This window comes from Hyaena hyaena, unplaced genomic scaffold, assembly GCF_003009895.1.
Source record: "Hyaena hyaena isolate Hyena2069 unplaced genomic scaffold, ASM300989v1 scaffold_1207, whole genome shotgun sequence".
In the NCBI taxonomy this organism is placed as follows: Eukaryota; Metazoa; Chordata; class Mammalia; order Carnivora; family Hyaenidae; genus Hyaena; species Hyaena hyaena.
This window is the reverse complement of record NW_024081838.1, coordinates 393,773-418,717: the sequence shown is the minus strand read 5'-3', so window position 1 is coordinate 418,717 and position 24,945 is coordinate 393,773. Positions and strand designations below refer to the sequence as shown.

The 24,945-nt window shown below is 38.3% G+C and overlaps 2 protein-coding genes across 3 annotated transcripts in view; one reads left to right on the top strand and one right to left on the bottom strand.

Annotated features, from left to right (window-relative positions):
• The window catches only part of FAM3C (FAM3 metabolism regulating signaling molecule C), a 56,887-nt gene extending 36,623 nt beyond the window's left edge, over nt 1-20,264 (top strand). The window contains exons 6-10 of the mRNA XM_039222863.1: nt 2,741-2,799; nt 4,399-4,449; nt 6,393-6,477; nt 16,891-17,017; nt 17,841-20,264. Of these exons, the coding sequence (XP_039078794.1) occupies nt 2,741-2,799; nt 4,399-4,449; nt 6,393-6,477; nt 16,891-17,017; nt 17,841-17,930 (412 nt within the window). The 3' untranslated portion in view covers nt 17,931-20,264. The remainder of the gene's footprint in view (nt 1-2,740; nt 2,800-4,398; nt 4,450-6,392; nt 6,478-16,890; nt 17,018-17,840) is intronic.
• The window catches only part of WNT16 (Wnt family member 16), a 70,812-nt gene that overhangs the window by 31,304 nt on the left and 14,563 nt on the right, over nt 1-24,945 (bottom strand). The window contains exon 6 of one of the 2 annotated variants that reach the window (XM_039222862.1): nt 10,241-10,302. The exons of the other annotated variant lie outside the window; for it this stretch is intronic. The gene's annotated coding sequence lies outside the window, so the exon portion shown is untranslated. Of the gene's footprint in view, nt 1-10,240; nt 10,303-24,945 lie in introns of those variants that run through there. 2 annotated transcript variants of the gene reach the window in all.

The window sequence follows — 24,945 nt, the reverse complement described above, 5'->3', positions numbered from 1 at the left end:
AAAAGCTTCTGAACAACAAAGGAAACGAGAACAGAAAGTCAGCCTACAGAATGGGGAAAAAATTTGCAATCCATATATCTGCTAGGCGGTTAATATCTAAGATATTTTAGGAACTTACACAACTTACTAGCAAAAAAACAAATACTGATCAAATAATGAGTGAAAGGCCTAAATAGGTACTTCTCAAAAGGATACAAATAGCCAACAGGTATATGAAGAGAGGTACTCAGTGTCACTAATCATCAGGGAAATGAGAATCAAAACCACAATGAGTTAATCACCTCACAACTGGTAGAGTGGCAGTCATCAGAATGACATCAAGTGTTGATGAAGATGTGAAGAAAAAGGAGCCTTTGTATACTGTAGGTGGGCATGTAAATTGATACAGCCATTATAGAAAACAGGGTGGAGGTTATTAAAAAAATTAAAGATAGAACTGTCTTATCTAATAATCCCACTTCTGGATGTATGTCCAAAGGAATTAAAAACAGGATCTCAAACAAATGCCCACTGTTATGTTCACCACAGCATTATTCACAGTAGGTAAGATGGAAACAGTCTAAATATCCATCAGTGGATGAATGGATACAGAAAATGTGGTGTATATATATATGCAATGGAATATTATTGAGCCAAATAAAAGAAGAAAAGACTGTCATCTGTGACAACATGGATGGACCTGGAGGACATTATGCTAAGTGAAGTAAGCCACATGCAGAAAGACAAATACTGCCTGATCTCACTTATGTGGAATCTAAAGCAGTCACATTCATAGAAGCACAGAGTAGAGTAGTGGATACCAGGGACTTGGAGGAAGAGTAAATGGGGAGATGTTGGTCACTGGGTACAAAGTTTCAGTTATGCAAGATGATAACGTTCTTGCAATGTAATATACAATGATGTGACTATATTATAGTACTTTATTGTTTGCTTAAAATTTGCTAAGAGGGTAGCTCTTAAGTGTTCTCGCCATACACACACAAGTGGTAATGAAGGTGATAAATAGGTAATGAGCTTGACGTAATTATCTCACAATGTATATCAAATCGTATACTTAAATACAATTTTTGTCAATTAAAAATATACTTCAGTATACCTATATACTAATTTACCTCAATAAAAGAAAGAATTTCTTGTAGACACCATGTAGTTAGGTCCTATTTTAATCCACTGTGTCAATTTCTGTCTTTATTTGATATGCTTAAACTACTTACATTTATTATGATTATTGAAATGTTAGGACTTAAGCCTGCCATCTTATAATTTTTGTTCTCTCTGGGTTATTTATTTCTGTGTTCTTTTACTGGCTTCCTATGAGTTCCATGAAAATTTTTTAGAATTTCTTTTTGATATATTTATAGTGTTTTTGAGTATATCTCTGTATAGCTTTTTTAGTGGTGGTTCGTACTATTTACTTATCTGATTCCTGATAGAAGAAGTTTGCTGACTCAAGGTCTAGACTTAAGAAAGAGGAGGAGAATGTTAACTGTGCAGATTAAAAGTATATTATGTCAGTAACTGTTACGTTGTGAATAGCACAAAAAATTACGTTGTCTTCTACTATTTAAAACTTAATACATGCTTCAACAAAAAACATCACTCACCTCATTAACAGGTGAGTGAAGTTCTAGCATATATCTTCAACCATGTGTTTTTCCTTTGTCTCACTCTTCAAATGAAATATCATCCAACGTTTGTGTTAGAACTGCATTTATCTATTACTTGCAACCATAGGTTAGCTACAGATACGAGTTCTATGAAAATCAACACATTCTGTGAGAATCATTTAGTTATGCGGGATACATAACAGAGTATTATAGCTTTTCTTACTTGTGAAATTGTGTGGTACAAATCTTTTATATCCGTAGAGTTTATAATAAACATATGCACCTGTGTGTATATCGATGTACCATATATGAGTGTGTGTGTCTGTGTATTCCCATATACACACATACTTCCCCCTCTACACCAACCGCAAACCAATTGTTAATCATTGATTAGCACACCACAGGCAGTATTACTAGTACCTTGAATTTTTAGAATTAAAGATACCTAGAATTTTAGTGTAATAATTCTGATTCAGCAAACTGAACCGACACAAGCGAGTATTCCACTCATACCTTCCATTTCACAGTAGCATGGTGGTCTGTAACCTGCCAGTGGATGCTGATTACCTTAGCTATAACAGTACAAGTAGGTGTGGTTAGATGCAGTAATTAAATGAATACAAGATTTCTTCTTCTGAGTATAGAGAAATTTTACATTGATAATCACTAAGAGGATGTTCACAATTATTGGGTGAAGGAGGTGAAACTCTTCTGGCTTTCAGATTATAAAAGCACCTCACTTCGATTTCATGTCACATTGACATTGCAAAAAGTAGAAAAGATTATCAATTATTTGGTCCATTGAGGATGTGTGTAATGTCAACATGTTTTAAAGATTTTCTAAAATACTATTTCATAACACAAAGGAGCAGCAAAAAATAGTCTAGTATTTGGGCCCTGATGCTTATAATATATCTATTTGTGAATTCTTATTTAAGGACATTGCTTTAAAATTATTTAAAATTAGACTGTCTTCTCTGATGTATTAGAGACATCTTAATCTCCACTGCAATTCTTAAACAACTGTGCATGTATATAATATCCCCAACTCTTTTTTGGCATGGCTTTATTTCTCTGATCTAGATTTATGTACAATATCTAATTGTAAATTTTTCTTGACTTTCCTCCTTCAGTTTAATGAGTGGTGTTAAGAATAACGTTGGAAGAGGGATCAATGTTGCCTTGGCAAATGGTAAGAATAATTATTTTATTTTATTTTTTACTGTCCACAGTATCTGTTAGTTTATTTATCAAGAGAAACTATTCCATAACCCAATATTCATGTTTTGTAGTTCAGGAACACAGGTCAGTGACAAACTTCCATGGAACTCAACCCAAAGAAATTCTTTACACTCCAAAATCACTTTGCACTCTGAAAGATAGCAGCCTTCTTCATCTCCTCAAAATCTTTCATGGAATCCTAATTTCTGTAGAAATCTGCATATGCCTTCTTTCTTGGTTCGGCCACAGCAAACTTATAGAAAGCTGCAACCCCCAGGACACAGCGAACACTCCAACAATGTGAAATCTCTGGCCTTTGGCCAGGAGGCCTCGCATCTGAGGTTTCATCAAAGCACCGGAAGTCATGGAAGTTATTCTCCTCAACACCAGCCTCAAACCCAGCATCCTTCCTTACTGATACAGAAATGCAAGAATAATTATTTTAGCTTACAGATGTGGTCAGTGGATATTCCTGCAGCCCAAAGTAAAATGCACTTTAATATCAAGGGATTGGGTCAAAAAGTGCTACACTTGACCCTAAAGCCCTCCTTCCACCCTCGTGTCCAAAAGCTGCCTGTAGGAGACTTGGTGTCCAAGTACTATCACATGCTTTCTTTCTCCCGCTTGCTGTGCAGTGTGTAGAGAGCTTGCTGGGAGATTATCAGGGTAAAACCAATCTAACATTAACTTTGATGAATGCTGAGGAGTGTGGAATCTAACAATTTGAAGATAGATTGCCATGATGAGGGTGTGCGAATGACAGAGGGTGATGGACTAATGGAAGGGGTGGGGAGAGGAATGAAGAGTAAAAATTAGTTGTAACTTTTCAGTATTATCCACATTCATCATGTAAGTTCATTAGTGAAAGTAAGTTCACCAAATCCTGAGCATCTCAAGTATTCTTACAAAATCAAATCTGAAAAATGAACCCACGAAATAAGGCCTAATTGCATGCTTGTCTTTTCTTCCTGGTACAATAACCCTGTAAGGCCGTATGAGATGATTAGTGACCATAACCACCTTACCCAGTTCATAGTATAGGAAAATACTTTTTACTTCTTTCACAACAAAAGATAAGTTTCTGCATTTCTACTTTCTTTAGTTTGTTAGTAAAAGGCCCTATACCTGTTTGTCTAGCTGATAGCAAATATATACATATATATATATTTTAAAAAGGAAATAAGTGAAAAAAATTTAAAAGATGGCTTTAATGGTAGAAAACAGTATCAATTCATCTTTTTTGTAAATTTGGTAATTCTTAAATAAGGAAAGTGGTAACACATAAGAGCGAAAAATATTGAACCGAATTTGAGTGGTCTATATAGCCCCTAGTGAACTTCAGTTGCTGCTCCTTGGCTTAAAGATTGAGAAAGTCCAAAATTTTAATTTACCCAAAAATTACTTTTTTAGAAATATATTTCAGATGCACACAGTTCAGATTTTAAGTCTTTTCAAAAGAACTCTTTCTTTGTAAATGAATTCACACCCATCATTGGGTAAGATTGTTTGTCCTATACAGTGTAGAGTATATGTTAATTGCATAATTTGATTTGATTTCCATCTCTTTCAGGAAAAACAGGAGAAGTATTAGACACCAAATATTTTGACATGTGGGGAGGAGGTAAGTGTAAATAACATGTAACTGTTCTGTTGCTAACACTGACTTTTTAAGCCTCTTCAATATAATGCAGCCCATTACTGAGAGAATAATGGTATTTTTGTGTTCACACATTTTCTCTTACTTTTCACTAAATGTCCAGCTGTGTTTAAGTAATCAGTCATATTGCATATACTTTGCTTTTTTTTTTTTTTTTTTACTGAAACTATATGTGTAATTAGAAGTAATAATATAAAGATTGAGATTTTAAAAATCCGAATCCTACTTTCTGTAGCACAACTGATTGAAAGCTTTGGCTCCTTTAGGTTTCTGTCTGAAATTTTTAAAACAGAAGAAATAATTTAGATAAGAGCAGAAGCAATTTAAGCATTTTTACTTAAAATTGATTTTTTGCATATTTTTTAGTCTTCAAAATAAACTGTAACCAGGATGATTATTAAAGTAGATGAATATTTGAGGGAAAGAATAGAGTGTTCTTTATAGTTACTTGCACTTAGAGTAATTTACGAGTATCCCCCTAATGTGGAAGTTCCTCAAGAAACAGGTGTACTTACCAGAATGCAGAAGAAGGAACTAGAACCTTGAACAAGAACGTGCCCCAAAGACATTTTTTCCTCAGATCTGATGGAAGAACAATACCGATTTATCTTTTGATTCTTTTCTGACTTGTTAGTTTGAGATATATATCAGCATGAGGCTGTCCCTGGCGTCTCCTCATTTCCATTTCCTTTATAGATTCCCCAGAAGCCAAGAGCTGTTAGTCTTCTTGAAATTTATGTTAGGTTTTCAAACCATTCAGCTTTTCTAATATTTCTTCAGCTTGTAATGAGATGCTGTTTTTCTTTTTTTTTAATGAGATTAGGACTTTTCATAGCTGTCAAAATGGTGTAAACTTAAAATGCTACCATCAATTTTATATTCTCATGACAAAACTTATTACAGGAAACCCCCTTCCAAAACCTTTGTTGAAGATCTGAAATATCATCACGGTAGATGGTAGATTAATTACTGCCAAAAAGACTCTTCAAGTGAAGAAATAGGTGCAGTTTACTTCCATCTTTGCATTTAAAAGGAAGTGATTTGTTAGCTGCTCTGTTACATTTTCTCAGAATTGAAAATGCCATTATTATAAAAAGAATGCAGCTAGAGGCCATCTTTGGAATCTGGTATAGAAAGAAACTGAGTAAGTTTGAAGTGTCCCAGTTCTGAAGTAGTGGTAGGTTTGGGGACTGCACAGAGACCTGATATTGGAAAGTTCAAGATATAAAATGATTGGTATTACCTGATCTACCTCTGACCAGTTTGTAGTCACCTAAATGATTTAAGTTTTTGTGAATCTTGGTGCACTAGACGAAGCAGGTAAAGACTGTATTTGCCATAACTAGGTACAGCCTTATTCCTCTTGCAAGTCTATGGTAATTAGATATGTTCAGAGGATCCCTTAAATCAAGTGTGTGTGTGTGTGCGCGCGCGCATGTGCGTGCGCGTATGTATTTGGTTTTTTAAGAAATAACAGAGCTTTTTATGATTAGATAAAAGCTTTGTGCCCTCCTTTCAGATAAGTACCCATACAATTTTACATGTACTCAGGGAATCCCTGAGCCTTTCTTCTGTCTTCCCCCGAAGTTTCTTCCTTTAAATTAGAAGTCATGCTTTATTATGACTTTGCTATGGTTTTTTCATTTAGCCCCTGGAATGTCAGCACAAAAGACACATAAGATGAATCAGGATTGGGAAATTCTGAGTTGATGGTGGGATCCTATTAAGGCACAAGATTCATTTTTAACTTGTTCATAAGATTTATTTACCTTTTGGTTATTCTATATTTGAAATTATTGATTTAAAATACTTCATGTTTTAGTTTATTAACTTTAAGGAGATTATCTTGATGACTACTTAGTCACTGAAAAAAACCAGAAAACCATCAATCCTTTCTTTTTCTTCAGATGTGGCCCCATTTATTGAGTTTCTGAAGTCCATACAAGACGGAACAATAGTCTTAATGGGAACATATGATGATGGAGCAACCAAGTATGTAAACTTAAAAATTTATACAATTTTTGGAGCTATAATTAATTATAAAAGCAATACATTTTCAATGAAAAAAACACATAAGGCAGAGCAAAGTACTTAAATTCCAGATAAACACTATTAACATAGTTTTATTTTGCTTTCTTCTTTTCTCTGTATTTATCATGCATATATGGTCCTAAAGTTAGAACTACATAGCACCTGAAGTTTGTTATACTCTCTTATATCCTGTTTTTAGCAACCTTAAATTGTTTTCTCTAACATGAAGATTCTTCAGTAGCGTTTTCCATGGCCCCCCAAGAGTTGATCACATGGCCCACCTTTATTTAAAAGTTCCCTATTATTGCCAACATTTTTGTATTATAAATAACATTTTGATAAACATCCTTTTATGTAAATGTTTTTGCATCTTTGATTACGTCCTTAGGGTAAGTTCCTAGAAGTGGCGTTAACTGTGAAAGAATAAGTGTGATATACTTTTCATAATGTTTAATGCACTGTAAACTTTTATAACTTTTTTCTTAAAAGTGTACATGTTGTAAAACTTTGAAAGTACAGAAAAGCACAAGGAAAACAAGATACAGTTTGTCTACTCAGTGATAACCATTGATAATTTAGTTTCCATCTCCAGTTTCCTTAATACACGTATTTTCTTCATCTTAATCATTTGGAATGCTAGCATTTATAGCATACCTTTTTATTTATTTATGAGGTGAATATTTTCCCATAACATTAAATGGTTTTCATAACAAAATTATTCATGTCTGCCTAGTGTAGTTCTTAAACATGTGTCATGATTTAAAATTTATTTAATAAAATACCGACTGCTGGATCCTCAGGCTATTTCCAAGTTTTCACGTTTAGCAAAAATGTACTATCTTAAACATTTTTGAGCAATCATCTCTATTTCTTTAAGACAGATTTTTTTTTTGAGGTAAGGTATTGAATCAAAGGATGTTTATGTGTTTTAAAAATGATTTTTTTTAAGTTTGTACCAATTTTACATGTCTCTTATAAGCTTCAGGACACTATTAATTTTTTTAAAAGTTACCAATTCGGAAAATTCTAGAAAAGGATTTTGTTAATGTTCCCTTCTTTGGTCATTGTTGAGATTACATTTTTTTCACAAGTGTTTTTATCTCTTTCTCTGGAATTGTCCTTTGACCATTTTGGTTGACTCATATTGATTCGTAAGGGCCATTGGTATGTTAAGGACATTAACCATTTTGCATGTTAAATATATTACCTTGCTTTTATTTTTGTTAATTTATGGTGGTTTTTCACATTAAAGGGTTTAAACTAACTTATTTAGTCAAGTGTATGGATTTTTCACTTTAGTTTCTTCTACTTTCATACTTGAAGTATTTTCCTATCTCCAAATTAAATATTTAGTAGATTTTCTTCTTCCAGCAACTTCACTGTTTTCATGTATTTTATTTATTAAAAATGTTTATTTTGAGAGCACATGCATATGTGTCAGTAAGGGAGGGTGAGAGAGAGAGAATGAGAATCCCAAGCAGGCTCTGTGCTGTTACAGAGCCCAACATGGGGCTCAATCCCATGACCTATGCGGGGATCAAGAGTCAGACGCTTAACTGACTGAGCCACCCAGACTCCCCTATTTTCATGTAATTTTAAAATATACATCTGTTATTTCCTAGTGTCTTATAATGCCTATTTTCATGAAGATTTGATTTCGTTTTTAGAAGTTTTTTCATCTATTTCTTCCTGCCCTTGTAAGACACTATTACAGCTTTTTGAATAACTATTTTATAAAAATTAACTGTACTTAATACCTTCCCGGGGTGGTTAAGACACCTTTAATAGTGTTTCTCAAATTCCTTCTGTGATATTTTATCCAGATGAAAAGTATAGTACTTTTATCAGGAATAAAAAACATCCCTTACAGATTTTAATGGAAAAGGCTATAAAACTAAACTGTAAGTTCCACAAAAGAATATGGCATGTCTATTTATTGATTTTTTTTTTTTTGGTACATGCATTTAATGTGTAATAACATTATTGCCGATTTGCACTAAGAAAACAGTGCTACTTTGTGAATGCTTTAAAGTGGAAGTATTTTCTCTGACTACATTTTATCTGAGTCAGCTAAGGAGGTGTTAAATGCATAGATGGAAGGTTAAATAAAACTGACATATGCATCCACTGCCATTTAGCTAGATAGAAGTAAAACAGAATATAATTAGTTTTTCTTTATGAAAAAACAAGTAACTTGCTATTTGCTTTTGCTGATAGAGTAAAGTATTATTTAATTTGTATAATTTAAGGTTTTAAACATTTTAAAAACCTTGCTTTCCTGAATAGATACACATGACCTCTCTTTTTCATCATGCTATTTCATAATTATACCCGGCTACTTCAGACCTGTTTCCCTGCTTCTAATAAATTGTGGTGATACCTAAGAACTAAGACAGGATGATGTTTCTTCTTTAACTCCTATTTATTGGGGCCCATCATATATACCAAAAGCAGACTCAGAAGACATTCAACCTGTAAAGCAAAAGTAGAAATCTAAATTTTGATGTCTTGGAGCACCTGGATGATTCAGTCAGTTAAGTGGTCTGACTTCAGCTCAGGTCATGATCTCATGCCTCGTGAGTTTGAGCCTGACATCTGGCTTCAGATCCTCTGTCACCCTTTCTCTCTCTGGCCCTCCCCTGCCCATGTGTGCTCTCTCAGAAACAAATTAAAAAAAAAAAAAAGTTGTGATGCCTTTACACTTAGCCAATATGGGATTCAACTTCTGTATATTTAAATGAATTCAGTTGTCTGCATTTTCAGTTTGGGCACATGAATTTGTATTTTGAATATTTCCTTCTTCTAAACACCAGTGAAATAAATTGTAAGTATCGTGTCCTTTATACAAAAGTGGACAGTCTTTAGAAATGGCCATCTGCCTCTATTAAATGTAACAAAATATAAACATACACCTTGGCAGGTATCTGTGGAACATTGGAGATGATTCATCAGCTGTGCTATACCAGTCTTCTCTGGGAATAGAAGCTATGCTTCAACCAATGTGTTAAGGGCTTTTCTTTCCATAGGCTTCTGGATTTTACTTCATAAGGAATGGTCTGTTTTCCTGCTTATACCCGATACCAAAAGAGTTTAGAATTTGAAATGGATGTGCCTGCCCTCTCCAAGACTGGGAGTTGGTGTCGGTTCTCCATAGTGCTCCTGCCTGACCCCAGTTCCTCCTATCCGCAGTGAGCTCCTTGGCTGTACTGTGAACTTCTGTCCATCACAGCACTTCCCAGAGTGTGTTCTAAACTTGTAATGGTCAAATAAGTTTGGGGGATGGCACCTTGCGTTTTGCCTCTTTTGGGGATTTAAAATGCAAGGTCCTGACGTTTGCTCCTAAGGAAACCTCTTTACTTTTGTTCAGCCCAGTATTTCTTGATTTTAAACAAGGAAGCTCGCTTTAAAAACAGAACAGAAAAAAAAAAAAAACCTGTATTTAAGAAAACTTGCGTTTTGGAGAGTACAGATCTCCAGTGATGCCTGCTTCCCCCCCACCACACTGACCCTTCTAAAATTAGTTATCTGTTGCTTTAATGAAGAACTGAGCAAGCTAAGTTTTGCCATGGTAGCCCTCCTTTTGGAGACAATGCTCTATGACATGTGAACTTGCTGGCTAAGTGAAAGGTTTAAGTGTGGGTGTCCTGAAGGAAGAGGTCTTAAGTCATTTGACACAGCATCCAAGCCATGGGGGGCGGAGAGGGGGCATTCCTGTGGAAATTGTCTACAAATACGTCTGCTGAACTGGTCGCCTCTGAAGGGGCCAGTATCTCGTCATCGCTTTATCTGAAACCAAACAGAGCAAAAAAACTATTCTTCAGTAGACGTTATGTTCTCAGGATTGGTCTCCCTCTAAATCCCACCTGGTAGTCTTAGCTTGGGTAAATGGAACAATAAGTATGTTCCCCAAACCATTTGATACTTCACATGTTTGAAACTAATTAGCATTTCTCTTTCATTTTTCCATTTTCCTGCTCTGTACACAGGACTCTTGTCACCTTTCATCATGTTAAGTTTCTGGGTAGGATTACCCTCCTGGCTGCATTTTTTGGGCATCAGCTCTCTGGTTGATTATCAGCGCTCTTAAAATGAGTGCCCCAGATCAAACACAGGGCTCCAGATGTGGTCTGGCCAGTGCAGGGTGCAGGGAGATGCTAGCTTTTACCATTCTGGAGATTACATTTCTTTGAATATTCATCCCAACTAGTATTGTATTAGTTTTCTTTAAATGGTCACATCACATTTTTGGCTCATGAATTTTTGGTTAAGTTAAATTCTCAGATCATTTCATTTGATCTCAGACCTTTTTTTTTTTTTTGAAACCACTGCCAAGTCAGGTCTTTCTCCCCATTCAGGACTTGGTTTTGTTTAATCTAAGTGAAGGACTTCATTTATCCTTGTTATCCTTGTTAAATTAAATTTTGCTGATTTTAGCCCATTAGGTCATGATTCCAACATTTGTCCTATGAGATTTCCATGATCCAGGCTTTGTAGTGTTTCCAAAGTTGTTCTTGTGTCTAAATTGAAGTCATTGATAAAACTGTTTGCCAAGGGCAGTGTGCCCCCCTCCAAAGGGCCTCCTCCAAGGGGTTCATCTATTAACTACAGAAACTATTTTTAAACAGCTGCCAGTGTACCCTAATAAGCATATCATCCAGCTGCTGCTTCGTTATTTTATTCATAGAGGCTATTTTCTAAGACTCTCAGATGCTCACTTGAAACTCATGAACTGTGCTAATTACAGTAGCCTGATCCACCACTCAAAAACCTCTTTACATGCTGAATACCTGAGATGACACTAACTTGATTAATTTATTTCTCTCACCTCCTTACTACCCCGTCATTCCTCATCTCTCTCTCTCTCCCCCCCCCCTTTTTTCTTTTTTTTTAATGTTCACAGGATCTCCTTGCTGTAATCCATTCTAGAATTCGCTAAGAATTGGAAGTGGTTCTCTTGAACCATTGTTTCTAAAAATTCCCTCGCCTTTTTTGAAGAGTAGAATAACTTTTAATGACCTAGCATCTTCATTTTCCATAGTGTTCCTAAAATAATGGATGCTGCCTTAAAGATTATATTAATAAGTTCCTCGGAATGTAACTGTGTGACGTGTGTGGGCCTGGAGGCTTCACTTTACTTGAAAGCACTTATATAGACATTCCTGACCACTCTTCCCTTTTTATGTTGAGCAGAGTGTTTGCCTCCCCGGAAAGGGCAGGCAAGCTTTGATCTCGATATTATATCGTTCTTGTGAAACAGGGGGTCACTTAGTTGTTTGCACTTAGTAGCAAAAGTTCTTTCTGTGGCTTCTTACTGTTTTATGAGTCTCATCTTATTCTGGGCACTCACTACACGTCTTCCTGGTAGTAGTATTTGAAGTGTTGCCATCAGTAATATGATCTGCCCTACATTTTTGGATGCTTTCTGAGTTTGAGCCCATCAGAGAACACTCCTATAGCAGCACTAATTTAGAACCTATCCTCCTCTTTTCTGAGATTATTAGCAATTATACAGTGAAAATTATTGGGGGTTTTGGTTTGTTTTTTAAGGGTCCTTTTCTCACATAAGAGCTTCTAATCTGAACTTTATATAATGTGCTCTCTTTATAAAGTCTAGGCTTCAGGGTCACCTGTGCCTATATAGCGTTGCTTATTCTTCAGTCTTTGCAGGTAGGATGGTGATTTTCTTCCAAAGTTCTTGACACCTACATTTCTGCTTCCCAAATGGCTCTTCTCTGTTAGTCAGCGTTGAGCCCAGAACATTAATTCTCCATGTTGCTTTCTGTGCTTTTCAAGACAAGGAGTATTAGCCTGTTGGGATGGTGTGGCTCTGGGGCTCGCAGCGGCTCCTCTTCCCCCAGGAAGATGGAGGCAGATCTCTGAGCCGCCTGCCCTGCGGTCTCCACTTCCTGTACTTCTGCTTGCCTCTGTGCAGCTGTAGCATCTCTTCTAGGAGAAATTGATCTCTGTCTCCGTCTGCTTTCTTGTTTGTCACAGAATAATTTTTCATTCATTTTAAAGAAAATTCTTAACCAAAATAATTTAGTCCATGAAATTTTTCACATCTCAGCTAGTTAAGACCATTAGTAGAGATTAATACATATGTAACAAACTCACAGTGGTCTTTATAGAATAAAAGCTTATATTCTTAAAATTTATCCTATGTATATATTGTTACACTGGCTTTTAATGAAGTGGGAGGGGTGCCTGGGTGGCTCAGTCGGTTAAGCAGCTGACTTCAGCTCAGGTCATGATCTTCTAGTCTGTGGGTTCAGGCCCCACGTCGGGTTCTGTGCTGACAGCTCAGAGCCTGTAACCTGCTTCAGATTCTGTGTCTCCCTCTCTCTGCTCCTCTGCTCCCGCTCTGTCTCTCTGTCTCTCTCAAAAAAAAAAAAAAAAGTTTTAGAAATAAAGAAATGGGACATTTTGGTACCTAATGTTTATTGAATCAAGTGCTGAGAATATTGGTTATGGTGCATGATTTTAAACTTCTTTTTGAAACATGAAATCCTCTTTTATTTAAATAAAAGATGTTGGAAAGGAATAGTGAAATCCTCCAAATTCTACATAGGTGGAGCAATTTTGGAAATTACTGAGAAGCTTACCTTGTTCTAAAACTATAGTAGATATACCCTGGGCATGTGGCAGAGAACCTGAGACCGCCCCCGGGTTTGAGGATTTGCTAGGACTCTTAGGGCTCAGCATGTGGTCCTGCTCCCCTCACGACTCTGTTACAGCCAAAGGATACAAAGCAGAATCAGCAAAAAGGGGAAATGTGCACAGAGCAAAGTCTGGTGGGAACCAGGCTCACGTTCCAAGAGTGCTCCCAGTGGAGCCACACAGGACAGGCCTGATTCCTCCGGCACCAAACGGTGACCACGCTGTGAAATGCTGTCTCGTAGGAAAGCTTACTAAGGACCCAGTGCCCAGGGATTTCACTGGCTGCTGGTCACATAGACACCCTCTGCCTAACACATCCCCAAATTCCAGACTCCCAGACAGAACGTAGGCGTTGAGCATAAACGGCACTGCTGGTGCAGTACAGGCTCTGTGACCCATACGGATCAGTTCTGGGAATGGTGGGAGCCCTCCCCGCATCCAAGCTGCCAGCCGCCAGCCGGGGCCAGCCATCGTGGGCCAGCTCCGTTGCCCTCGTCCGCACAGGACCTCAGCGTGTTCTCAGGGCAGAGGGAGTAAAGAGATGAACAGAGGGAGTCAAAGCAATTTTCGAGTTGCATCTAGAGGTCTGGCTAAAGGCTTAGTTTATTCATGCACATCAAAATGACCAGTTCTGAAATTCAGAAGACGTAAAAATGACTGCCCTTCAATATATTTCTTAATTGATATAAAATTCATACATGAGGAAGATTTTATTCATACTTTTAGCAGGGAGCCAGGCCTGCAGTCGGAGAAACCACCGACTTTGCAAGCAGTTTTTGCGTATTAAGCAGTCCCTTGGCATTTGTGAACCTCACCTTCAGCTATTTAGGACCAACCCCAAAGCCCATGAGGTACCAATTGGTAATTTTTCTGAGACATAAACGTGAATCAAATCCCAAAGCCTTGGGGCGCCTGGGTGGCTCAAGTCAGTTAAGTGTCCAACTCAGCTCAGGTCATGATCTCCCAGTTTGTGAGTTCAAATATCGGCTCTGTGCTGACAGATCAGAGCCTGGAGCCTGTTTCAGATTCTGTATCTTCTCTCTCTCTCTCTCTCCCCCACCCCCGCTCCCCTCTCCCCCCTCCCCTCTCTCTGCCCTTCCCCATTTATGTGTGTTCGCTCTCGCACTCTCTCCCCCTCCCTTCCTCGCCGAAAAATAAATTAACACACAAAAAAACCTGCAAAGCCTCTATAAGCGGTCAGTCGTAACTAGGCTGCCTTGTGAGCCTACTCTCTCTGCGTTTTAATATTATTTATTCTTATTATTGCAGCACGACTCACCTGCTAGTGCTGGTGATGCAAGTAAAATGTTCTGGGAAGGTAGCCAGAGAACAGAATGTTTGGTTAAACTGAAGAGTAGAATTTGACAGTCTTCCAGATGCATGACATCCTAACACCATTTGGAAACAAGTAAACAGGGTTCGGGCAAGCACTCAGAGAGTGTCCCTGTAATACACAGGTTGCCCAGTAAGCGAGCAAGCAAATGAAAAGTGATGGCTAATTTACGTAAAATGGGCACAGGAAAACATGGCCGCGGACTTCGGGGAGAAAGCCAGAGGCATGTACACCTGATTCTCTGAAGGTCTCAAAATCTTCAGAGAGGAACGAGACTTCAGGGTTTCTTTTGCACAGGCATTTCATTTGTTTTTGTTTTCACCAGGTTGCAAGGGCATCACGTTATATAGATTTGAGTCCGAAAGCTTAAATATTCTGGGCTATAGCTGATTTTCTCAGTGATTCTACTGAACTTCCTCCAAGAAGACAGCAGTGCCCAGGCGGTAGTTAAAAACAGCTCCACTACTGGATATTTACCCCAAAAATACAAAAGCATTAATTCAAGAGATGCGTGCACCCCTATGTCTATTGTGGCATTATTTACAATAACTAAGATATGGGAGCAGCCCAGTGTCCATCAATAGATGGATGGATAAAGAAGGTGTGGTATATATGCACACATGCACAGGCACACATGTGCACACATGCACAATGGAATACTACTCAGCCATAAAGAATAAAATTGTGCCATTTGGAGCAACATGGATGGAGCTACAGTGTATGATGCTAAGAGAAACAAGTCACAAATACCATATGATCTCTTTCATCCATGTAGAATTTAAGAAACAAGCAAAGGAAAAAGAGACAAACCAAGAAACAGCCTCTTAGCTATAGAGAACAAACTGATGGTTGCTAGAGGGGAGGTGGGTGGGGGGATGGGTGAAATAGGTGATGGGGAGTGAGGAGGGCACTTGTCCTGAAGGAGCACCAGGTAATTTATGGACATGTTGAATCACTATATTGTACACCTGAAACTAACACAACACTGTATGTTAACTACACTGGAGTTAAAATAAAAATGAAAAGAAAACACAACCCAGCTCCATTGTCTATGGATGTGATTTTCATAAATTGTGGAAGTCTAATATATATGCAGTTCTTTCTTGTTTTATGAAGTTTTTTTTTTAACAAATTTTGTTCATTGTCACGTTAGTTAAATGAGAACTCTGTTACCCAGTGTTTCTTTCATTAGTACCCTAAGAGAGCTGACTGATATTAGCATGAGATGTTTCAGAGAACACTGTCAGATAAATAAGTACCTTCCTCACTGACCCTTGTGCTATTTGCAGATATAAAACTTACCTTGCCTCAGATTTTAGCAGAACAGGCTTCTGTAAATGACCTAGAAGTAGCATCTTTTGGGAGACGTATAGGACTATCAAGTACCTGCACAGGTGGCCCTTAGCTATCTTTTGTTCCTTTATTGTTATTTTTTTTTTTTTAAGCTCTACAGCTAGGGTGCATCTACTGAATTTCTTCCTTTTTGTGAGACAGAGGAGACCGAGAATACTCAGCAATAGGATGATAACCTACATAACATTTCTTAATGCCGTCTTTCAGTTAGCTGTTTCCCTACCAGTTAACTTTGCCAGTGCCCTTCCTCATTGGCAGGTACTTAACTGCTCTGTGGTTAATATTCATTTTTATTAAGTAACTGCTCAGCAGTTATTACTGAAGCACAGTTTATATATTTATTCTCAAGGTTCATTTTCTTTTAAATAAAACACAGTATTTGAAACACCTAGATTTCTGTCAGCATTTACCTTTTTTCAAATGCAATTTACAAAGCAATTAGTGGAAATTCAAAGTGATTTCTAGTTTTACAAAGATACTGCTTGCTTAAGACCTTGTATTAACCTAGGTAGGCAAGTGCTAACTGCGGTATCCCTTATTTACTTGGTGGATATAGGTTAAAGTGAATTATTGTAAAAATAAAGAAATCTAAAAGGTATTTCTTAATAGAATAAGCTTGAAATTAATTGCTTGATTTCATGTCTTTTGTCACTAAAGAACTCAAATAGTAGGAATGTTTCTCTGAAGAAAAATTTTTTAAGTTTATTTGAGAGAGACAGAGACAGCACAAGTAGGGAAGGGGCAGAGAGAGACAGGGAGAGAGAATCGTAAGCAGGCTGCATGCTCCCAGCACAGAGCCTGATGCAGGGCTCAAACTCCTGAAACCGTGAGATTATGACCTGAGCCAAAACCAAAACCAAGAGTTGGATGCTTAACCTATCAGGCCACCCGGACGCTCCTGAAAAAAATTCTTTATTCTTTTTTATGTTCTCATTTAAGCTGATACTTTCTCATTTCATCTCATGTTATATGTTAATATAATAATATAGGGTACTGTGTTTATTGTATTATTCTTTTTCTTCCTCTTTAAGACTCAATGATGAGGCACGGCGGCTCATTGCTGAACTGGGGAGCACATCTATTACTAATCTTGGTTTTAGAGACAACTGGGTCTTCTGTGGTGGGAAAGGCATCAAGACGAAAAGCCCCTTTGAACAGGTTAGTGTCTTAGATTTTCAAAATTAATGGACAAAAATAAATGTGAAACTATGCAATGCATATTCCTATCCCAGTTATTTGAAACTTAGACAAAGCAGCCATTAAATATTTTCATATATTTTTCATAAGTTCTTGGTAATCAATTATATGAAATAACCATGGCACTGTTTTAAAATCCAAATTTTTAAATAGAAAATTTTTTCCTATATGACAGTGCACTGGCATGTCAGTACTTTTATCAGGACCATTAGGAAGCATCGACTACTAAGGATTTTAATTGAGCTTTTGACACTATAATCAGTTAAGTTTAGAAATACAGTAGAACTTAGAAGAATGTAAACTTCACTTTTTGACTAACAGACGATCCTTTAGAAAACTTCTTTCGTTTCTTTTTTTTAATTTTTTTCGTAATGTTTTTTATTTATTTCTGAGAGCGAGAGAGACAGCATGAGCAGGGGAGGGTCAGATAGAGAGGGAGGCACAGAATCTGAAACAGGCTCCAGGCTCTGAGCTGTCAGCACAGAGCCCGATGCGGGGCTCCAACCCACTAACCGCGAGATCATGACCTGAGCCGAAGTTGACGCTCCACCAGTTGACTAAGCCACCCAGGCGCCCCTCCTTTAGGAAACTTCTGCAGTGTTTTGTCCTTTCGGCCATTTGAAGGGCTGCCAGACCCCCGGGGCGGCTCATTGATGGTGTGGCACAGCAGTTGGCCATGCACTCGTCATTGACGTGAGTGTCACTGAAATGAGTGCACTAAAGCACGTTACTGTAAAGCCATTCATACAGCTTCTTAAACCTGCATCTGCTTGTATTCCAACAGCACATCAAGAACAATAAGGACACAAACAAATACGAAGGATGGCCCGAAGTGGTCGAGATGGAAGGATGCATCCCCCAGAAGCAAGACTGAGGCAGAGGAAGTTGAAGGAGACGCACTTTGACCATTAATGACGGAGCTGTGACAGAGAAGCTATGTGTAAATACTTTAAGAGCATGCAGCCATCTAGGTGTGTGCATGAGCATTATCTCTTTTGATATCAGGATTATTTATTGCTAACGTAAATAGATGCCTTTGTAAATAGTCATCATAATGAGCAAATCACTGCACCATTTCTAAGCACATTTCCATAATAATAGTACAGGGGTTAGACTGCTACAGTAATGACATCTTTTAATTCTACAGGCATACCCAGTGGATAACTGAACCGATTGTGAAAAATATATTGATATATATACTGGTTGCTGTGAAAACCTATCATGGAACAATATGGATTTTAGGGAGGAAACTTTGTTTTCTTTTATATACATATCTATATCTATATATTTTGCTTTTTAATGATAGTATCTTTTAAATTAAAAAGATATTTGGCTAGTTGTGTGTGTAATGTTACTTTACAGTCTGACTCTCTGCTTTACTTTTTTTCTTAGTCTTTCTCTTCCCAAAAAAACCTAGAAATAAAGTGATATGAAAAGCTGTTTCAGATATGTGAAAAGCACATGCAAAAAAAATTTTTTTTTAATATATACAGTAAAAATGTACATCTGGAAATGTAGATGGTATCCAGGACTGTAGTTTGCTGAGCTTCGTGTTAGCAGTGTGAGTAACCACCTCGCAGAAGCTGCTTAGAGCAAGACTGGGGGAAACAGCCCCACGGAGCTGGGGAAGCTGGCCATGTCCCTTGCCCATCCCAGCTAGGCGGTACAGGGCAGCCGGGTGGTGTCATTGAGAGTACCGCCGGCATAGATTTCCTTATTGAACTGTTGTCAGCATTGACCAAGTAGTTTGGAAAGAGGCCTGCTTTAATATCACAATTATTTTGATGATCAGCCAAGAAATATAATTCTGTATTTACTTCATCTAACTTCATAATAGCAATTTATGTCTGAAGATATAGGGACTTAGAAAAGTCCTAATTAACTGAGTGGAGTGATACCATTGAAAAATAATTTTATTTGATCCCAGATGACTTCATACTCCATTCTCCATAAAATCTTGTTAACTTGAGATGTTCACTAAATGACTCAAGGTGTGTGTGCATATATATATATGTACATACCTATGTATGCACATATATATACATATATATGCGCACACACATATACACATACTCATACTTTTAGGGTGTTAAATACAATTATGCATGAAGTAAACTGGAACATAAATTAATGATCAAACTGCTATTCACAGTAAAAGGCAACACTTAAATTTTGAATATAAATTTTAGATGACTTGTATAAAAAAAACTAAAGGCAGTATTTTTATTTTGCCGTAAACCAACTTGAAAGCTATTCAGCTCTTTCTTAAATAATAATGAGCTTTGGGGTATTGGTTCTTCTCAAACTGAATGTAATTCAAGAATAAATGCACCTTATACATTTAAAGAATTTTTGTAAATTTTTCAGATTTCTGGTGCTCATGTGCTAGATCACGTCAGCATGTATATTTTGACATTTAAAATACTTCCCTAGATTATGTAAATTAAAAAGAATAGCTATTTTCTAGTTCCAGGAATGGTGAATTGATGTTGTATTTTTGCATTTTTTTTTTAAATAATGGAAATACTCTCGGTTTCGCATTGTGAATTGTTTTGTTGTATTATCTGGCCACGTAACGTACCTACAGAGCTTCACAGTAATGTTTGTCAAGCATTTATTGTACTGCTCAGCGTGGAACATCTAAGACATTCCTGTGCTCGAACACACTGATTGATATCCTCAGGACCTGTGTATACAATTCAAGTGTCCAGATGGCAAGACTCCCTTTCAAGGTGAAAAGTGTGAAGTGACAGCTTTGCGAAGTTCTACAGAATGTCACAAGGAGGGACAAAGATCTGTTCTGTGGCAGCGTCGGTGCAGTTCGCTTTCGTTTCACTTCTCTCCTGTATAGATGGTGCCAACATTGGAAGCAATAATTTTCCCACACTTTATTTTCAGATATCTTGTAAAAGTCTGCATTGTAAATGTAACAATGTTCATTTCATGTTAAGAATTTTCTTTATTAAAATCAGAAATTTGGCATTGACATTTTGGTATATTAAATGGTGTATAAGGACTTTGGGATGCATATTTTTTATTTGAAATCACAAATCTTTTTTTCCAGAACAAGTGTATTATAGTATGCCTATTAAAATTAAGCGGAGGCAATAGGAAAATAATAATGATATTGGGGAATTAAAGGAAAATTCAGCCAGAGTCTTTATATTCCTGACTTGAAGTTGATTAAAGTTTATCATTGTTCTGTCTACATTTTGTATTTGTTTCAAAAATGAATCAACTAATATCTTATTATGCCAGATGAAACTCAAAGCATTTAGCCTGTATTGCACTTTGTACTTCAACAGTTTTTACAAATTCTAATTTGAACCTCTCCCCAAAAGAGAGGATAGTTCAATTCAGTTGACATACCCCGTTATTGACTGAAGGAATGAGAAATGTGCTGTGTTCAGTTGGAATATGAAGAGTAGAAATGCGTGTAGAATACTTTTTTAAATGAATAGGAAAGGAACAATTGCTTGTGTTGATCAGGGAAAAAGATTTCCTGCTTACCTTCTTCCGTGAGGCCTTAAGTACATGTAAATTAACAGTTACAGAGTAACATGCCAGATTTTACCTTTACTTTTAAAAAAATGTTTATTTTTAAGAGAGAGAGCGTGCACAGGAAGCAGGGGAGGGGCAGGAGAGGCAGAGAGAGAGAATCCCAAGGAGGCTCTGAGCTGACAGCAGTGAGCCTTACGCAGGGCTTGAGCGCACAAAGAGATTATGACTTGAGCCAAAGTCAGACGCTCAACCAACTGACCCACCCAGGTGCCCCAGATTTTACCTTTCCTAAAGCACCCCTCAGAATTTTGCTGCCTCTTCCCAGCTTGGTTTTTCTGTCACATACTTGGTTTTTGATTGTCACATGCCAATAGCTAGTTAATCCCATTCCCCTCAAAGCTCCCTTAGTCTCACTACTGTCCTGCCTCTGGTCTCTCCTCCCCCACACCCTCTTGAGGTTCCTGTCAAATCAAGGCTAGCTAGAGCAAAAAGCTGGCCGGCCTGGCTTGGGAGTCGCAGTCTTGCTAGGCAGCTTGAAGGAGCATTGGGAAAGCCATCCGGCAACCTACGACACTTCCTCCACAGAACCTTCCTGCAGTCCGGTGAGGGTGCAGACAAACTGGAGGGCAGCTATATTGAGCAAATGCTTTCAACACTAGGCTGTCTCTTTGGAAAGGAAAAGGGACTGGCTGATCCTTCAGTTAGAGACAGAAGAAAGGCTTCCCTTGGCTTTCTTCCATGGGCAGTTTGTAAGCAAACTTAAGACGAAGATCATCTTCCCGGTATGGCTAGTTCACTGGTACATCTTGCCGCCATTACTAAAATTGTTTAGGGTCACCTGGCTAACTCATTCACTAGAGCATGCAGCTCTTGATCTGGGGGTCTGTGAGCTGGAGCCCCACATTGGGCATAGAGATTACTTAGAAAACAAAACAAAACTCCCTGTTCAGCTCTGCATAAAGTATGCCCATCACTAGAGCGCACTGAACACTGAAAGAAGTTGAGACAAATTGGTAAAAGGGGGGGTGCCTGGATAGCTCCGTTGAGTGTCAGACTTAGGCTCAGGTCATGATCTCAAGGTTGGTGAGTTTGAGCCCCATGTCAGGCTCTGTGCTGACAGCTCAAAGCCTGGAACCTGCTTCAGATGCTGTATCTCCTCCTCTCTGCCCCTCCCCTGCTTGAACTCTGTCTCTCAAAAAATAAAGGTTAAAAAAAATTTTTAATTGGTAAAAGTCCTATATTTGGGAAAAATAGTTTATGAAACTGTAATCTCATAATGTTTCATGTAATCAGCCCATATTTATTTCGCTCAATCACCAGAGAGATAAGGGGCCCAAAACCTTAAGGAATGAATTCTGTAATGGAGAGAGTGTAGCATACTGGTGGAGAGTACAGACTTGCTGACTACATGAGGAACTTGAGAAAGTCATATTCTCACTACCGTGAGGTAGGGATAGTACCACGTGTTTGTGGTGCCTGCCCCGGTGCCTGGTACACACGAAACTGCTGGCACCCTCTTGCACACCAGCATTGCTTCTTGCTGTGGCCTGTGGACATTCTTACCCACTAGCAAGGGTCGCCTGGGCCGGAGAGGAATGTCTTGAATGGATTTTGAAACGTTTTTTTTTTTTTACTTTCTGATACCAACTTTTTCCTTACAATAGTAAACTCATTATTTGAACTTTATACATTTGACTTGGGAACACTTTTTCTGCAATGCCTTATGCCTTCATGTGCTGTCCTGCTGCTTGGATCTGGCATCCTCGGATGGACATGCTTTCAGTACGGGGGCTGCTGAATTCCCTGCCAAGCCATCTTAGCCTCAGGGTCACCAGCGGAATGGCGAATGGAACTGCCCTGTTTTCTGCAGGCAGATCGCTCGAAGCTGAGGAGAGGACAGGCCGACCTCTGGAAATCAGGTTTTAGCGAAGAGCCCAGTCTCAGTCTGAGAAGTTCTCCCATCCTAAAACTTCATGTGAATATTTTGGTTTATTTTATCACTTACAGATGTTCATTTGAACATAGAAATCTTTTCAATTATTTTAAGTTTCAGCTTCCAAAAATGTCTAGCTTCTGCATTCCCACGTGTGCCGGGAGCCGGACTGGAGAAGAGCTGTGCGCAGTGTTGGACCAGAACAGAAAGGAGCCCTGAGGAAAAGGTCTTGCAAGTCCAAGCTCGGAACAGAGGCAAGATTTAGAAGCACATGATTCTGAGAGCTGTAGTTAGAAGTATGTTTTTCAGTTGATGGGGAAGGCGGTGGTGCCTGAGAGTTGAGGTTCTCAGAGGTAGGTGAGGTGGGAGAGTCAGCGGGTGAGAATTTCCTGAGGTCTGAGGAGCAAGCTCCGGGCCCTGGTGCCTCTCGCTGGCTTTCCGTTCTCGCTGAGGGAGGGGACCCAAGGTTTAACATCAGTAAATGAGCTTGTACTCCTATAGATATCTGAAACTTTTTTTAATGTTCATGTATCTATTTTGAGAGAGAGAGAGTGTGTGTGTGTGAGTGGGAGAGGGGCGGAGAGAGGGGGAGAGAGAGAATCCAAAGCAGGCTGTGTGCTATGAGTGCAGAGCCCAACATGGGGCTCGGTCTCAGGAAGCGTGAGATCATGACCTGAGGTGAAACCAAGAGTCGGAGGCTTAACCGACTGAGCGACCGAGGTGCCCTGAGATCTGAAACTTCTAACCCAGGAACGAGGTTGGAAGCCAGTTCTTGTGGAACTATTAACAACTTGCAAGGGAATGTTAAAATTCTCTTATGGAAATAATCTGTTTGGAGGAGGCTCCCGATAATTCTACAGCATTGGGTGTGTCAGACATGGACACAGTTACAGTTGTGACAATCAAAATTGTAGTTCCCTATTTAGTCAACAAAGTTCAAAGTGGTTTCTCAAGAAATGATATATTGAGCATCTGGGGGGGAAGGACAAGTGTTCAAGCTGGCAAGAGGAGAGAATTTCTCATTCTGGGTTGTGAAATTTATCTTTCAGCTTATAAACTTAATTTGTCCATACCCATTAAATAGAGGGCATGTTAAGGAAGTTTTATCACATTCACTTTTTCAGGTTCCCCGTTTTGCTGGCTTGCCTCGTATAAAGCCGTAGGGAACAAACATTGGTAGTCTACTGAGGAACTTGAGATGAAGTACTTGCAATGGATAGGCCCTTAAACTTACAGAATGTTACATGTCAATTATATCTCAGGAAAGCTGTGGAGGGGGGGAATAAAAACGAAACAACTTACAAAAAAAATACTTTTTTTTAAAAAAGAAAGGTCGGGATTATGTACTAGAAACAAATAATTACTGACTTAACATTTTGTATATTTTTACCTTTAATTAATGAAGAATTAGTAATATTCCCCTTTTATCAAAGAACAATTAAGGACAAGGGGCCACCTTAATTCTTCTTGGCTAACATGACCGACTGGATATGGCATGATTACGGGAGGTTTGATTGTTAGTAGCGGACAAAAGGGAAGGCTCCTTGGCCTGTGTGGAGGGGAGACTCTCCGAGAGTTCAGAACAGCAATCAACAGAGGGAAGCAGACAGCCCTATATCCACCACTCACACACAAGTCAGGCTTTCACTTAACTCTGCAGATTAAAAAGTCACATACGAAACTGTGGTTTGTGTTGACTTGGTCCACGTTTATTATTACTTTCCCTTTACAATCAGTAGGAGAGTCTACTTTTTCAATTCTAATTTTGTTTCAAGCGGTTTTAATCATGCAAACCACCTCTAGTGGTTTTCCTTTGGATGTGAATGTAAATTGTTACCAATGGTCAATTTCACCCATGTATTAAAAATGACACCTTATGTAACAATTGGCTGTAAGCACAACAATGGAAAGGATGTAAGTATTTATTTAATGTCACACTAAATTAGTTTGATCTTCACCCCCAGTCATTTCGTTTTGGAATGATGTTAGGTGCTTGCATAATCCGACTGTTAGCCCACACTGGGATCCAAAATAGCAGGCGATTTAAATCACTTTGAGCTTAGAAATCAAGAGGCAGTGTCTTTTAATTCTATTTCATGGTGAATTCTAAGATCTTGGTTCTTCTATCATCTCTCTACTGCTCTTCAAACAGGTTTATATAGCCAAACCATGAAGAAACATCCTGTAATTTTCATTATATTTACAAAGGCCCCAAACTCTGGAAATAGTATACTGTAAACTCAATGTGTGACAGTGTTGATGCTGTGTGAGGCACAATTCCACATGGTGGTGAAGGGCACAGACTCTGACTAATACATAGGAGTTACTTAATGCCTGGTACACTGTAAGAGCTGTTTGCTATTATTTTCTATTTCAAAGGAAATGAGTCCCTGGTGTACAGTCATGTCCCCCTTTCATGCTGCACCACATGCATTTGTCCTTCTCAGCTCACCTA